This window comes from Leptonotus elevatus, chromosome 5, assembly GCF_054856555.1.
Source record: "Leptonotus elevatus isolate MCC_2025b chromosome 5, RoL_Lele_1.0, whole genome shotgun sequence".
In the NCBI taxonomy this organism is placed as follows: domain Eukaryota; kingdom Metazoa; phylum Chordata; class Actinopteri; order Syngnathiformes; family Syngnathidae; genus Leptonotus; species Leptonotus elevatus.
The window spans coordinates 5,214,426-5,231,109 of record NC_141243.1 but is presented as its reverse complement, the minus strand read 5'-3'; the positions used below and the strand labels follow the sequence as shown (position 1 = coordinate 5,231,109).

General features: G+C 39.5%; 1 protein-coding gene across 4 annotated transcripts in view; it reads left to right on the top strand.

The window, feature by feature from the left end:
- Nucleotides 1–16,684, top strand: part of pebp4 (phosphatidylethanolamine binding protein 4) — a 53,235-nt gene that overhangs the window by 12,034 nt on the left and 24,517 nt on the right. For all 4 annotated transcript variants that reach the window (XM_086075064.1, XM_086075065.1, XM_086075067.1 and 1 more), the window contains one exon: nt 7,437–7,535. In XM_086075064.1, the coding sequence (XP_085931190.1) occupies nt 7,458–7,535 (78 nt within the window). In that variant the 5' untranslated portion in view covers nt 7,437–7,457. The remainder of the gene's footprint in view (nt 1–7,436; nt 7,536–16,684) is intronic.

The following is a 16,684-nucleotide window of genomic DNA, read 5'->3' as shown; positions in this document are numbered from 1 at the left end:
TTAGAGTAAAGTGATACAACGTTCAAGACTTTTTTTTTTCTTTTTATGATGTTGATTTGTCATGAGTTACTAATGTGAGTACGAGCGATCAAAATGTATCATTGAAATGGTATGATTATGTAATTATGGAGACTTAAATTATAATTTCCAATTGGATTTCTCTTGAACCGCTGCCTCCTCATAGCTCACTGCTGTGCTTGGCTAATATAACGCGAGGGAGTCTATTAGCTCTGTTGTTTTTGGCCCCACATGATGCCTTTTTATATCAACATGTGACTTTCCCTTGACCATGTGGCTCCTTTATAAGCCACTTCACACTCCGCTCCTGTGTGGGAGGCAGGCTGAGTTTAAAAATAGGCAGGTTTGTAGGTAGTGAGCAAGCCGCGCCGCATGAGGCACTTAAGAACATGCTGGGGTTTATTGGCGTTCTCTTTGCATACAAGTTGTATCAATACTCAGGAGTCTCGGGTCGAAATGTTTAGATGGCTTATCTCTATCTTGACAATCGTTTAGTTTATTACACTAAGTTGATGGCAAATAAGTACTATCTTCCACTGCACAGAGGTGATTGGTTGCTTCCATTTCAAGCCAAGTAGAAAGCATTGTGCTTTCCTCTATTTAATCATGCCTTTTTGCTAATGTTCCCTACCTACTTGGCTTGACAAAACTCTACTCACTTTTGAGCTTGATTTTCTTTATTTTATTTCTTTTCTTCCTTTTTTTTTTAAACACAACCTCAAAGCGAGGAATTTTAATGGTGAGCTGTGTTGTTCTGTGGCCCATTGCTGATGTTCCCAACCATGGAGGCTTTCATGATGCTGATGCCCAGGGGGAAAAAATGAAGTTTGCTAGCTTTTGAACATAAAAGATGGGATCAGGGCTGTTATTAATGAAAACGAGAGCAGTCTCACCTGCAAGGTGGCTGAGTGACCTCTTCCATCTCCTTTTCATCTTTTGCTGTTCAGGCCACATTTTTGAGCGGGATTCAATTACTGCTGCCTGTTTGACCCGTTTGACCAGAACCACTAGGATTAACTCCCATCTTGTGACCCTTACAGTGGCGCAGCAGGCAGCCTCCTTTCTCTGTCGCACAGTCAGCCTTTCGCTGATGTACTGGTGTCTCCAAAATGAGACTGTCACTATAGACAGAGAGCTGTGCTTTGAGATACAAGTGACCTGACTTGCAAGTTTTTAAGATACGAACTTTCGTTCAGCTGATTCCTTTTGTGTGTGTGTGTGTGTGTTTGACTTGTGAGCAACAATTCAAGAAATTAGGCCTTGTTTGCTGCTTAAAAGTTGTGGAGTCGAGTTCAGTGCCACCAGTTCGGCCGATTGTGAACAATTCTTTTGTACAAGAAGCTTCAAGTTGTTTACTGCCAGTTGAAGTGAAGTCAAACTGAGCATGAAAAAGACAATTACACATGTGTTTAGAAACGGCCACATAGTCCATTTCGATTAGTGCTCACAAACGATGCGAAATGTCATAAATGGGCAAACAAATAGTGTCGCTGTTGTATTTTAATGGATATTTGAACACAACGTACGGTGGAGAAACAGACGGATAATAAATACGACAAAACAGGCATATACTCTTTACGCCCTGTGACAAATGTTTACTGCGGTTTAATGACAAGCTGTCTCAATAGCCGGGTTTACATGGAGATTTTTTTTAGTCATTCCGATTTGAAATCATTCCGAATAAAGATCTCTGATCACCTGTTTACATGTGACGTGATCCATTCCGATTTGCCGTTTATATGCTCGCCCCGTGGCAGCTGCGGGACACACATATATCGATCACGTGATTTATCAAGATGAAGTTCATTCGTCATTTAGCACAGTAGATGTGATAGTGTTAACACTTTTATTGAAGCAACATCTTGATTTAAAAACAAGTTATCTGCTCGCAGACGAGCTCTGGGGAGACGCCACCATTTTAGTGGGTGGAAACGATGACGACAAGACACGGAGCATGCGCATGCCGGACGCAGCCTCGCCATTCCGAATGAAGTGTATTCATGACGCTTGTTTGGATTGACGAAAAGAATATACCACCCCTGTGATTCTGAATGAAATTCCATTCGCATTCAGCCTTTTCATTCCGATGGAGGTGTTTATATGGAACATTTTCGTTCCGTTTGGCCGTTCAGATACATTCTAATCGGAATACATGGCTCCATGTAAACCAGGCTAATGGCTATCCATATGGCTGTTGTATTCTGCCCCCAGGTGGCCAAGGCGTGGACACCAGAAGGAGCAGCACAATGTCCATTGAACTGAAGTAAAAAATATGTCAAAACCTTTCATTCTTCACTCTTAATTGTATCATTACTGTTGTTTTTTTACTGTACAATGAATATAGAGAGATTTTCCTAGTTTCCGTATCTCATGGAACAAATGTGTTACAGTTACTATTACAGTTTTGATGTTTGGGTTTTGAATCCCGTCTCTGGCTTCCTCTGTGGAGTTTACATGCTCTCCTTATGCTAGTGTGGGTTTTTTCCTTGGTATTGCCGCTTCCTTCCACATATTCGGTTAATAGAAGACTCTAAATTTATACGATGTGTGAATGGTACTTTTCGCACCCTTCTTGTGTTTTTATTTTTCTGTGCAGAGAGATCGATCTTTCAGCCTTGCTCTAAGCTTCATCAGATGCTTGTTAAGCCCTAGCGCTCTCTTAATCACAACACAGATACCTGTTAATTACCAAACAAGTTCAAATGTTTTTCAGACTTAAACTGGGATTTCAGAGTGATGCGTTGCCAAGTTCTGGGTCGAACGGTGTGTGTGCATGGTTAACCATTTCATGAAACGCCGCTGGGTCTGATTGTAGATGAGGAGGGGAGGATAAAGCAACGGGTGTATTAATAGGCAGCTACGTGGACGACACTGTTTGCTAACGGGTCAGGGATAAAGCGTGAACTTGTAAACTCACAAAGGGGCTTTCTCCATTCCTCCCCTCGTCTAGCTACCTCACTATTGCCCTTCGTGGTGTCATCACTTAGCAGAGCTGGGCTCGATAGCATAGGCCGTTCTATGAGGGGAGCGATTAGACAACTCTCTGATTCTCATCCCCAGCAGAGTTCACTCAAAGGTAAGCCAGGAGTTTACATCCAGAGAGATACTGAACCGCTCTTTGTTCTTATTTGTAGATATATCAGTGGCGATGGGTGGGGTTTCCATGTTTTTAAATTATAACCGTTTCACAGTATAGGGTGTCGATTTTAATTCATGTGTGAAGATTGGCTATATGTCAACAAATCTAATGAGACCTCTGCTCAGTGGGCATCTAAAAGATTAACTCCAAGTGTGTTTTGTATGGAGCTTTCTGGTGCCATGTTATGATCGTTTTTTTTTTTGCTAATGTGTTTCCACAGTTAACCCTATTTATTTATTTATTTCTATTGCACCGCAAACGGGTAGAAGTGGTGTCAGTGGAAAAATGTAACGAGAACCATACAGCCAGAACTGGAACTTACTGAGACAGGGTGGGAAAGGGTCTGGCCGCTTTCTGTAATTCTTTTTTTTCTCTACTTGTGAGCAACGTTTTGAGATATGAGTACTGTATGGTGGCAGTGAACTCTACTTAGCTCACTTCATAACAAGCAGCAGTTTAACAGAGTGGATTATCCTTTAAAAAAGAGGTTTCATACCGTTTATTGCTTCTCCCAGTTAAATTTTGCTGTCAACTAAACAAAACAAGCAGAATTACACATTTTGAACTTAAAACAACCTCATAGCTTTGTTTTAGATCATCTTGTTTAGCTTAATGCTAACAAAAAATGCAAAAAGTATCTGTATTGAAGTTTTATGACCCTTCAAGGCACACAAGAAACAGATCAACCATAACCCGATTTGGGTTTTAGAAAAACAAACAAAATGACTGATCCAATATGTGGCTCAATTTGACCCAACGAAAAATTGGGCCATTTTGTATATAACAACCCCAAAAATGTGATGATTTTGTACAAAACAACACAGAAAATGGATCAAATTGACCCAAATGAATCAGTCCATTGACTCAAAATGGGTTATTTTTGAGCCAAGTCTTTTTAGACTGCAATTGATGGACCGTTTATCCTCTACGAAGAACAACTAATATTACTGTGGCTTACTGAACACTTTAGACCGTCTCCATATGTCTATTTTATGTTGGGCCAAGGTGTGCGCACCAGAAGGAGCAGGTTTCAATTCTTTACATTATCTTTGATTTTATTATTATGGTATGCTTTTATAAAGTAAAACATTAGTGTGGTTTTCTGTTACAAATAAAGCAAACATTACAATTGGAACAAATTAATGGCATTTACATTTGTTTCAATGGGGTATGAATTTGAGATACAACCATTTTAAATGTCTACCCTATTTCATAGTTGCACACCTTCAACGTCTCGGAAAAGTGCCTTAAAGGTTTTTTTTTTTTTTTTTTTTTGAGTGATTAGTACCCCGCTTAAAAGTAAAGAATTTAATCAACCAAAGGCAAGCTTGATAATGGGATAATGGTGTATCCCGAAGGTGATTAATATGCTTTATTTGGTCATACACACAAATCCTCATCTTTCACGATGCAAGCTTCCTTATGCAGAAGCATAGCCTTCATGTTCTTAGACAAACTTTAGCCTGGAGGAGAAGAGTCTTATGGGAGATGTTGTTGGGTTTTTTTATGTGCAGTTTCTCTAACCCTTAATGCAAATCTTTTAGGCAACTATGAGCCAGGCTAAGCCTAACTAGCTCTTGCATCACCAGTTAGAGAAGCCTTGTCAGCTGAGGGTTATTTCTTCAGACAGCTGGTAACTGATGTGAACTGGAACCACACGATGTGATCCCAAGTTGCTGTTTTGTTGGGAGGTTGATCCCAAGAGGATGCACCGTCCGTCTTTCCCACCTCCAGTCTGCGTGCAGGGCCCTTTACACACCGCGTGTGACAATCAGTGGCACGTTAACCTTTTAAAGAGAGCTTGATTGACGGTGCTGAATAACGATGTGTTTAGTTATCTGGTAAACACAAAAAAATGGAGCGCACAATAGAATTGTGGTTTACAAATGTTGATTTCTCTTTAGCAGCAATGATGACAGCTGATAAAGTCGAGTTCCATAATATTTTTTTTAGAGTCTGGCCTCCTACAGTATCCACCTCTTTGAATGTGCTCTGTTCAAACATATTTTGATACAACATTTAGTTGGTTTGAGCCCTGTTAAATTATTTCAGATGGCAAAGCATGCATCTGTTTTTCCCTGGAGTCTTTCACACATATCTGTGTGCAATTAATGTGGATTTTGACAGATGGAGAGAAAAAAAAATGTCCTCGTGTAAGAGAGAGAGAGAGAGAAGGGTACATGCCACAATGTGTGAAGTGCAAGCATGGAGGGATCTTCTCTTGTATGTTTGCTGCCCGTGCCAGATGGACCGGGCGAAATTCTAACAGGTAGAAATGCAACAGCCAAGTATGCCCAGAAAGCATCCGAAATTACAGTTTTAGAAAACAATGTAAACTGTTCCAAATTTGGCTTTAAGAAAATCTTGTCTCCATCCATGAAAAATGTTCATGAAACATGCTATAAATGGCTATTTCTTTGAATGATAATTGTGACTGGGAGTCATGTTTAATTCAAAGTGTGTGTTAGGAACACATCAGACTTGAAAATAAGTCCATTATCACAGTGTCTTTGCCTGGTAGCAAACGTGTACAAATGAGGATTACAGAACTCGTGAGAAGGCAACAGGTCATGGTTGGTAAGCTGCCCGGGGGGGTCACTGATATAGAGTCACTTTTGACAGGCTGTGGAGGAGGCTCCATTGTTGCCGGTGTGTCTGCATGTTACCTGCAGGCACTATCGCTGAGACTACAGTATTATCCTGTTATTAGGCTTAGTTGTTTACGCTTATTACTGCTTGTCAGGTAGGCAGAGAATCCTTCTCAAAATGAGCATCTAAAGAAAAATACATGGCTGCTACTTGATCATAGGCTCGTACATTGGATTTGGATTATTTCTAAGAATGCCTTGATAGGACACAACAAACAGGAAATTTAATTTCTTGTTGACACAAACAGACAAATACTTTGGTAGGTTTTATTTTTCGGCCTTAAGTGTACTATGCAATGTGAGAGCATCATCTGTGATTAAAATGTATCCGTTTCGTAGAGGAAGTGAACATTAAGAAAAAAAAAAATCATCATATGGTCTGGCAGATTTTGGGCGTAGGACCAGAGATGACAAATGTGCTCTCGCAATAATTCAATCTGTTCTCATAAGTCTGTAACTTTTAGGGACCGACAGAATGAAAATGTTCCGGCAATTAGGCCGCCAAGTCGGCGTCCAATAAGTGTGATCAAGTGTCAGTTTAGATGCCTCTTTTCTCACTTTATCTAATGACAGATTGAGGGGTATTAAGATAGTTGATAAATGGCAGGAAGTTAACTGTGATCATTTGAACGAGAGGATTTGGATTTTGTCAGATTGGAATTGTCTGAATAGTTTTTGTTGCCAAGCGAAGTGATGCCAGGTTTGAGAATACATTGGAACCTCGAAGGCTGAATTCCTCAAAAGTGGGACAATCACCTCAAAACAATATCTTGGGCGACTTATTTATCGAGGGTGTTAATGATGATAAAGAATAAAAGTGTATGGTGTTAATGATGATATAAAAGAACTCAAGAAAAGTGTACGTTAACTAAGGATGGGAGAGTACCAATACAGGTGTGAGTCTCAAGTCAATACCGGCCTTATTTCAATTGATCGGAAACTTGTAACAGCGGACAATTCCGATTGTGGCAGTGCTCCTGTCAGGAACTGAATGTCATGCATGATTGACAATGTTTTTCAAAGTGAACCGTATCCGTGTCAATTCTGTCATATGCCCATTTAGATGCTGTTTCTCTAAGTGTATATACTGAATATGTATGCACGGTTTATACTACATACATATACTGTGGTGTTTTAATTTGAACTCCATTTAATATTATTTTAAATAAGTTACAAAAAAATCTATATTTTTCAAAATCTACTGATATGAAATGCTTACGGCTGAAAATTGTTTCACAATGTATCGTCCAGCCCAATTTTCCAACTTCACAGTGTCATATTTAAATTGTTAACAACCTGTATTATTGATTTGCCTTTAAATCTATTTTGAACAGAGACTAAAACTCTGGGAGGTCTCAGTTTTATTTGCACTTTTTGGTAATTTGTTAGTTCCATCACAGTGACTGTAACCTAACGAAAGGTCTTTCTTTAAAATTATCTCTTTGGATTAATAATAAATTAATATATTATCCTTTTTGCTGTCATTTTAACACCGGCCTGTGTGTTCACACGTGAGATCAAGTATATCAAACCGCAACAGTTTTAGCATTCTTACATGTCATGCAATTATGACAACAAAAAAACAAGTTTAATAATATGATGATGATGTTATGTGGCTCTTGTGTTTGCAGAACACATTTTACACTCTGGCGATGGTTGATCCTGATGCTCCAAGTCGCTCTTCACCGGCACAACGTTACTGGAGGCACTGGCTTGTCACATACGTGAAGGTACTTTTATGCTGGGATACTTTGTTAAATTCACTTTTCTCTTCATGATGTTTTGTTGCGGTATCAGATTGGGACTCCGTTATTGGCAAATGCTCAAAATCAAATGAATCGTTTTGGGGTGTAAAAAAAAAAAAAAAGAAGAAGATTGGGACATCCCCACTTTTAACCTCATGTGTTCAGATCACTTTTTCTTGACTCGTGTTTACATGCGCGCCGGGGCCGAAAATTATGAATGGTGCCGAGGCCCAAGTTGGTGAAAAGGCGATGCCAAGTTGCAAAATGTAGATTTTTGGTATCGTGTATCCGCCGCAATAAACGCCTGTGACAAAAGTGTGGGAGTAAGTCTTTCTAAATGGCTGTGAAGTTTGCAAGGGCCTGTCAGGAGCAATTTCCCTCTTGCTGCACACAGCCCGAGACGTGTCAATGCAGGCGTGCGAGACTGCGATTGAGGAAAGCAGCATGCGAGGCGCACACTCGTTCTCCCATAGAGCTCCTCCACTACCTCAGCTCCCCCCTCCAGTGGAGAGATCTTGGCACAGTGTCCTCCCTTCATCTGTTCCCCCAGGCAGAGCTGCTCCCCCGATGATCCACACTTCTCCATATTTTACACCCCCAAAATGGGCACAGCTCCGATCCCCCTTTTCCCTCTTCATATTTCGCTCCTTTTTATACATTTGTTTTTTTGTGTCTTCACATTCCAAATGCGTGTTAAGTTGCTGATTGCCTCAAATATTTGTAGACTTTTTTTTTTCCTTTTCTTTTTAATCCTAAAAGAAACAGGAGATCAACTCCATAGATTAAGACTAGTGGTCTGAAAAGCAGACGCACAAAGACACTTCTGCTGCTCCCATTTCGCTTCAGACGGCGTCGCTCTACGCTAAATATATGCATCATTGATTCAAAAATCCAAATGCAATGCATCTGGGATATGTATTTGTTGGGATTCAGTTTCAATAGTGCTTATGGTTTATAGAGCTGTGCTTGTGCTTTATTCCAGGTCTGCAAATAAACTTGGCTCAATTATGAGAAAATATGCACGTCTACGAACGTGAAAATAAGCGTCACCTTTGCTATTAGTTTAACCATATGCAACTAAACAAAGTGCCCAGACAGACGAGCACAGCAGTCACTCTAACAATTCACTTCCATGTCACTTGTGTGGGTGTTGACCTGTGCTGCCCATGCGGGGCTTGGCCATTTTGACGGCATGCTTTTCTCGTGGTGACTGCTATTTGGTCAGGAAGGTTAATGAGCCTTTTGAGTGATGCCAACCCGTAGTGGGAGGTGTTTAATTGACCAGTGTCACTCTGTGTGACATCACATAAACCTCAGGTTGGTCCTCCCCACCCAGTGTGCACTGGATTTCATTTCATGTCAAACTGACAGATCTCTTAATAAATCAGGCAAAGACAAATGTACAGTATTATGTAGGCTTTATGCGATCAATATTTTCAGTGATCAGGTTTTTTTTTGGAGGGGGGGGGGGGTTTAAAGAAAGAAAAAAAGTCACTGATGATCAGAAGATGGACCAATCTATTTCAACAATTTTATTTACTGTTATCATGAATAGCCATTTCATTCAACAATTGAAATGCATTGAGGTAAAAATAACGAAACCCTAAGAATTCTCCCAAAGATGCTGAACATTTTTCAATAAAGGTTAGGGGGTCGGGGGATTGAGAAAAACCCAAAACAAACAACGGAAAAAAGCTGAATTATATAAAAAATATTGGGGGGAAATTGAACACAAAAAAATCTGACTGTATCTGATGAGAAACCTTAGATTATTAACAATGGCAGAACACAACATCCCTGGAATGAACAATATTGTTTGCTGTAAGTTTGTCTTATTTTTATTTATTGTGATCACTGTACGTCATTGATCGATTGGCAAAATATCTGCCAATTCGATCTGTGTAAAATCAAGTATTATGTCAAGATCATGTATGAAAATGAATACACTGTAATCGGTTAAAAGAAACGTTTTCTTCCCCCCTTAACCTTACAATTCTCTCTTTTTTTGTGTGTAACTTGTAACAATAAACGTAACTGTCCAATTTTCCTCCCTAGTCCTGACTCACTGATAGGATCCACTTCTGCCACACTCCTTTGTTACCTATATTCATTCATCAGTCCAAGGTCATGTGGGCTTGTGGTAGTGTGTAGATGTTGTCATAATTAATCGGTATTCTTTATCCATTTGTACAGTTATGAAGGCTAAAGATTTTCTTAATTCAGCCTGGTATGAATTGAGGTCAGGCTGGTCTGAACCAACAGGCTTCATTAGAGGCAGAGGTAGCAGAACAAGGACAATGGGTTTACCTGTGTCTTACTTAATGCTCACCTCGATTACAGCTACGGTACATTCAGTAGCTATCGCTTCACTTAGTAAAGAGGGTGCCAGAATTGACAAACTCCTTCCAAGCACCAAGTGGCTCTTTGAGCTTTCAAAGACGTTTCTATGTGAGCGCTTGATGCAGAGATGAATTTGACCAAAAATGAGAATTCAACTAACAGCAGAATTTTAGATAAAGATAAAGAGTATGCAATGGAGCCTATAATGTCAAAGGCAATCTTCCAGGACATGAATATTGAAATATCCCCCCCCCGCCCCCCTTCCCCATCATCATAGAAATTGGCATAATTCTAGAGGCAAAACTGACACCATCATTGGAGGGGAAAAAAAGAAATTAAAAAATGTCCCTGCTGACGTGCACTGCTTGCACTGACAACATGGCTGTGAACGGTGCAGAGCTAGTTTTTAAAAACTCAGTCGGCGATGCCAAACTAGTGAATTTTTCACAACTTAGCAACTTTTCTGACCTTTCCTTAAAGAGACTCATTGAGCCATTTTCAGCAGTAAAAAGTTAATATTGTGTCCAGAATGAATTTGATAACTTCATTATTTTTCTTGGACAAAATAATAACTTTAAAAACTAATTATTAGCCGAATAAAGATGACATAACCTGTGCTGAGGAAGTAGGTAACGACCAATCATGGCTCACCTGTTTTCTGGGTTTGTTCAACAAACTGAGCCATGATTTGTTACCTACTTCCTCAGCACAAGTTATGTCATCGTCAGTCGACAGCAAGTGGAAAAATTTGTATTTAAAGGTAGTAATTGTACATGAAAATTAATGAAGTTACCAAATTAATTCTGGACAAAATATTAACTTTTAGCTGCTGAAAATGGCTCAATGAGTCAAGTATCCCTTAAAAAAACACACACACACAATTCCTTCTATGAAATGATCAACATGAGAGGAATTATTTTCACATTATTCTCCGTGTGACAAGTTAGGAGCCAAGAGATGGAAGTCAATCGTACTGAACATTGCCAAAGACATGGTGCCCACTGATATGTTGCAAAGCAGTCATTGACCCGAAATATGTTTCCAAACCGCAATATGTTGTAGCGATCGCCTGCGTCACCCATGTTACGGAAAGCCAGCGCCACAACAAAGGTTTGGTCACACTTTCTCAATTAATAAAACAATAGACGTTGTCGGTGCCATTTCCAATGGGGTGTACATAGTTTTCCATCAATTACCGAAATAAGCATCAACAGATTGTATTGCTCTCTTAAGTGAAAATACAGATTGTGAGCTCCCCCCGCCATCCCCCGCCCGCTGGCCTCCCAGACTCTAAATCAATGCAGATGTTCCGGCTTGTCTCACAGCGATAATTACTCTAACAAGTAAATCATTAGTTTCGGAATAGACGCAGCTTATGCACACATCACTTGCAGTTACTTGTTCTTGTTAATACTCTCTCATGATCGTTTCAGTGGCTTGTGAGTCAAAACTGATGCAATATGAACTGCGGTTCACTTAATGCTCTTTCCCGCTCTGAGGTGTTCATTATCGCTGTCAAATCCTCTTTAAGAAGGATGTAGAGCCTGAGGTTTTCATGGATTTGAAGTTAGCATTAGGATAATTACTCAAATTTATGTAGGCTTTTTTTCCTGTTAATCTCCCCCCCACAAAATAATTTCTTAAATTCATTAGTGCGCACATACACACAGATGTAAATTCACTTCTAGCAGGCTAACACTTTTTCTTTCTGGCTATTTGAAGACAGCTGGACAGTTTCAAGCCGAAGCATGCTGTGCTCATTAATATGGTGCATGAGGGATATGCATGCTTTAACATGCATCTCTCTTGTATCGGCTCCCGAGGGAGCGACAGAGCCTGTGTTCTGCTGCTGGTCAGGCAAACAGTGAAGTATTGTGATTGTCTCAGACCAGCTGGCTTGGTGTTAGTGAATTCTGAGGCCTGCAGAGATCATCTGCTCCACACCTCAAGATGTCCTTAAAATGCAAACTATTAGGCGTGTAACTTATCATTGCTAATTTATTTGCTGTTTTTCAATGTGGACCAAAAACCACATCGATTATTTAAACAAGTGCTTTTTACATTTTGCACACTGGAACCTCCATAGTTAAACATAATCCGTTCAATAGTGCTGGATGATTCCCAAGTTGCTCTAATTTTTTTCCATTGAGAATATAATGGAAAATAAATTGGATATCAATGATTATTTTATCAAACCACATTCACTTTGTCTTACAAAGGTCGGCTAGCTTAATGCTATCAGAACAAAACTAACATCAATATCTCTAATCATAAACCTTTGAACCACTATTTGTACACAAGAGGTAAAAATAATGTAGACAGACGTACAATAAAAGCATACATTCTTTATCCTCTACCACTAATATTACAGCTGAATTGAGACCACTTCAGTGTTTCTTGGTCAAATCTACATGCAGTCTGTCTGTGCCGCGCACACCAAAATGAGCAGCACAAGACCCATTCAATTATTATGATGCACAAACTGTTTAGCTCTTTACATTATTTCAATTTTAATGGTTGTTTCTGAATGTTTTGATAAAGGACAACACTGTTAAGTGCCATTTTTTTAAATTTAAAAATGCTTGAAAATGCAGAATGTTGTTGTTTTTGGGGTGCCGAAAAGGATGGATGGCATTTCCATTCACTTCAATTGGGAAAGATAATTCGATATACTGTAGAGGTGTTTTGTGTTACAAGCGTGGTCATGGAATGAATTAAACTTGTAAGTCAAGGCACCGCTCTGTAACAAAACTAATGAAAAGTAAATCTACTCGCCATTTGAGGATGCTTGACACACGCATAATGGAGCGCGCTACTGTCACCCAGTGGCATTTTAAACGCATACCTAAGTTACATTTGGTTAAATTGACCAGCTGTACCATTTTGTGGTGGAATCACAACAAAAACAAAAAGCAAGAGTTTGATGGCTGGTTGAATGGTTTGTCGGCTTTCAGAGATGGCTAACATTAAAACCAAGGGTAGCCTAGGCCTCTTCTGTTTCAACAAAAAAAACTAAACAGTGAAGTTTCTAAATATTAGTTTGAATCTTGTTCTATGGTGACATGAAACTAAGTCATGCAGTATGAATCATTTGAATCGTTAATCTATATAATGGTCTTCACCTTATGTTACAAATGAACATAAATAACATCATTGTTCTTTACCATGTAATTATCCCCGAGTTTATTTGTGACAGACAGCAGCCCCCATATGGTAGCCAAAAAACAACTTCCCGAAGGCTCGGGAAACCATTGTGAGAACAAAGAGCCAATGGTATTATTCATAATTAAACTCTTATTGTGTATTCTGCTGAATATTTCCATTTTTCGTTGACGCCCCCCTCCCCTCTTCCCCCCTTCGCCACTTTGCACCTGGCGCTGGGAACATCTGTGTGGCGTCAGAGTGGCGCCTGGCTGTGCAGATTGGTGCAGGTAGAGGAGCACGTTGTAGCCCGGCTAATGATGAGAGTGTCTGCCCTCTCTCTGCGAGCAGACGCAAGCTGCTGCTTCACGCTACTCGTACGCCCAGGGAAACAGATTTCCAAACATATGCAGTGTGTTTTTTAATCCAGTTGAGCACTTCATTTCCCGGCAAACACAAATAACCTTACGGGACATCCATATATTATGACAAGGGGGTGGGCGCGAAGGAATTGAACGTTTTTTTTTCTTTTTCTTTTTTCCCTTCCTCCAAAGTTGCCAACATGCTCATAACCAATGTGTACTGTTTGCTTGTGTGTGCTTTCATAAACTTTGTTACACAGCGGTGCAACTTGCATACAGCAGTAGGAGCAACTTCAATTTAAGCTCTACTTGTTGCCATCCCCAGGTGCTTTGTGTTGTACTAGTCACAATGAATGTTGTTTAAAGCCGCACTTTGTAACAATTTGCCCAAAAATATCTTTACAATAGCCTTTTTTTTTCTTTTTTCTTTTTTACCATTTATGACTGAAACATGTTTTAATTAGTAGATTAACATCTTAGCTTTTCATAATGGGAAGTCCTGTAAGCCTCTGGCCAATAGTTTCAAACGGGATTCGGGTTTCCCGCCCTCTGACTGCGGATGTGACATCATATGTGCATTGTGTATGTGAAGAAAGGAAAAATGCTGTTTCATTTTCTGGCCACAGGTGGCAGTAGCGATTCGAAATTCAATTTTCTGGGTTCAGTAGCTTTAAATAATATAAAATACAGTGGGGTAGGGCTGCTCGATTATGGGAATTGCGATTATTTTGGCAATAATTGAAATCACGATTATTCAATTTCAAGAAAATGTTTAAATGTTTAAGCATTTAAATAATATTAAAACCAATTAAAATAAATAGAAGCACTATAATTGTGCACGTTCCTTTTTGTTATAATATATATTTATAATAATATATAATTATTTATTTATGTTGGCAAAAATTTGAATTTGGAGTGCACAACACTGTGCAGTAGAACTACCATTTATTCTTGGTACAAAACGAGAAATGTTTAAACATAAAAAATATTAAGACAGATAAAATTATTTGAAACATTAATTATGCAAGTTCGTTTTGGTTGAAACAAAATTGATTAAATTAGTTATTTAAAAATTAAAAAATGTGCAAATGTATCAATTTAAACTCAAAATTTTTAATTAATAATCTTTTTTTTTTTTTTTACGATTGTGCTGATTTTGTAATTGTGGAGTGTAATAATTGAAATTGTAGTGAATTTTGATTAATTGCACAGCCCTAACAGTGGGTATAAAAACTGATGGCGGGTTTTTGTGCTGTAAATGATTAAGAAATCGTTTCAAAGCTTATTCCACCATTAATGTGACCTATAACTTTGTACAACTCTTTTAGAGTCATCCAGTTATTGGGCCTCTGTTGACTTTTGATCGGAACAACCTGTACCAATTTGTTGCTACATTGCAGTTCCATGAAATTCCACTCCGTGCCGTATGGTCGTCATTACACACCCAAAAATCATAACGCGTTGAATTATTCACTGATCTTGCGAAATTTACTGCAATAATATTTTCCACCCAAATTTTGGTCAGTTTCCCAAAGGTATGACCTTCAGGACGTTCAAATGTAAAGGTTCCAATGCACCTCCCCTGTTGAACATCAACAACAATAGTGCCTAACACAGAAGCCCAGCTGGAGGTGCTTAACATCCGCTCATCGCACTCATCCTATTGTCAGCCGCAGCCAAACTAAATGTCAGAGGTGCTACTACATGAAGTTCATTATTCTCTCGCTCAGCCCTCCAAAGCCTGATGAGGACACTGCGGCTGAACTGCATTTGGGGGGGGGGGGGGCTTCTTCTATTACTAGTGTAAAAATAAATCGCTGCTTCACTAAAACATTACAATGTTAATACTGCTAGAATCTGAACCAAAGACATCCTTCAACAAAAATGGTCATAGTTGTGTCCTGAAACTGAAAATAAGTAACATAGCAGCTGGATCTTCTCGGCCCCACCTAGAAGTTGTCCCGACCCCTTTTCAACACATATCAAGCGTCTCTTACACTTGCGGCTTAATAACAAACACGTTCCTCTCTAGTGTGGGCTGACGCTCTCACTGTTCTCCACCACCTAAAGGGAGAATTACATAAGAATCCTCCGCTCAATTGTCCGCTCCATCTTCTGTCCACACGCACAAATACTGTAGCTGATTAATCCTCTTGATATCTCTATAAGCTGTTTTGGTTGATTGAAATGAGTAAGGAAATTTCTCTCTATAAAAGGTGACCAATGGTCTTCTGTCAATAGCAATTAAGTGTGGCGTTGTATATTTTCTCCTTATTCAAAATGCAGTAGGGATAAAACGTATGCGACACACTGACCAGCCACAACATCACGTAAGATTCCTTTGAGACTTCCCCATTTCACCCAAAAAGTTTCGATTTGCCTTTTTTAAGCTCACACCACTCTTGTATTGGACATACTGACATTGTGCTCATCATGTTGTGGCTGGATATTTTGTCTAAGGAAGGAAGCCCTATTGTTTAGCTAGCTAAAATGTCTATGCTTAGAATCCTGGTTATATGCAGATGACTCCAAGAAAACAAGGACAACCTTGAAAGCCCTCTTGGAACGCTTCTGTCACACCAGATATATATATTTTTAGAGAGTGAGAGAGAAAAGAGCCGATTGGACTTGCTCCATGCAAATGCAGTTAAATGCCGATCGCTCGGCACACATAGAGACACTTCTCTTAATATGAGCCCCTTTTCTTCACACCCACGACCATTGTGCATCAAATCCTTTTTTTTTTTTTCCTGAAAAGATTTCCAGTCGCAGCAGCCGCAGACAATGTTCCCCCTCACAAGCTGTCGTCTTTGTCGTATGCCCCCCCCCCCCTTTTTTTTTCTTTCCTCCTCGAGTCAAAAGCGGTATCTCTGGCACTGGGCCCTGTACAGGATTTGGTGTTTCAAGGTGGAGTGAGTACGTGCTTGTCAATCACTGCTTACCTTTCCACAATTTTTTTTTTTTTGTTCTTTCTTTTTTTATTGACATGGATGGAAGGGTAGGAAAGTGTGCATGGGATCCAAAGGGGCGTATACAAGCACAAATGTCACAGTTAGTGGGGGGTCAGCTAGGCTATGGCTTCCACTTAGTTGTGTCTCTCAGAGTACGCTGAAGGGGAGTGAAGCATGCTGATAAAAACAACTCACTAATAATTATGCGCTCCTAGAATAGCCCCTATTTAAGTATATGGAATGCTTGCCAGTTAATAATTGTACACAAAAACAAAGACTTGACAAAGAACCTCACACTGCCGATTTTATATATATATATATATATATATATATATATATA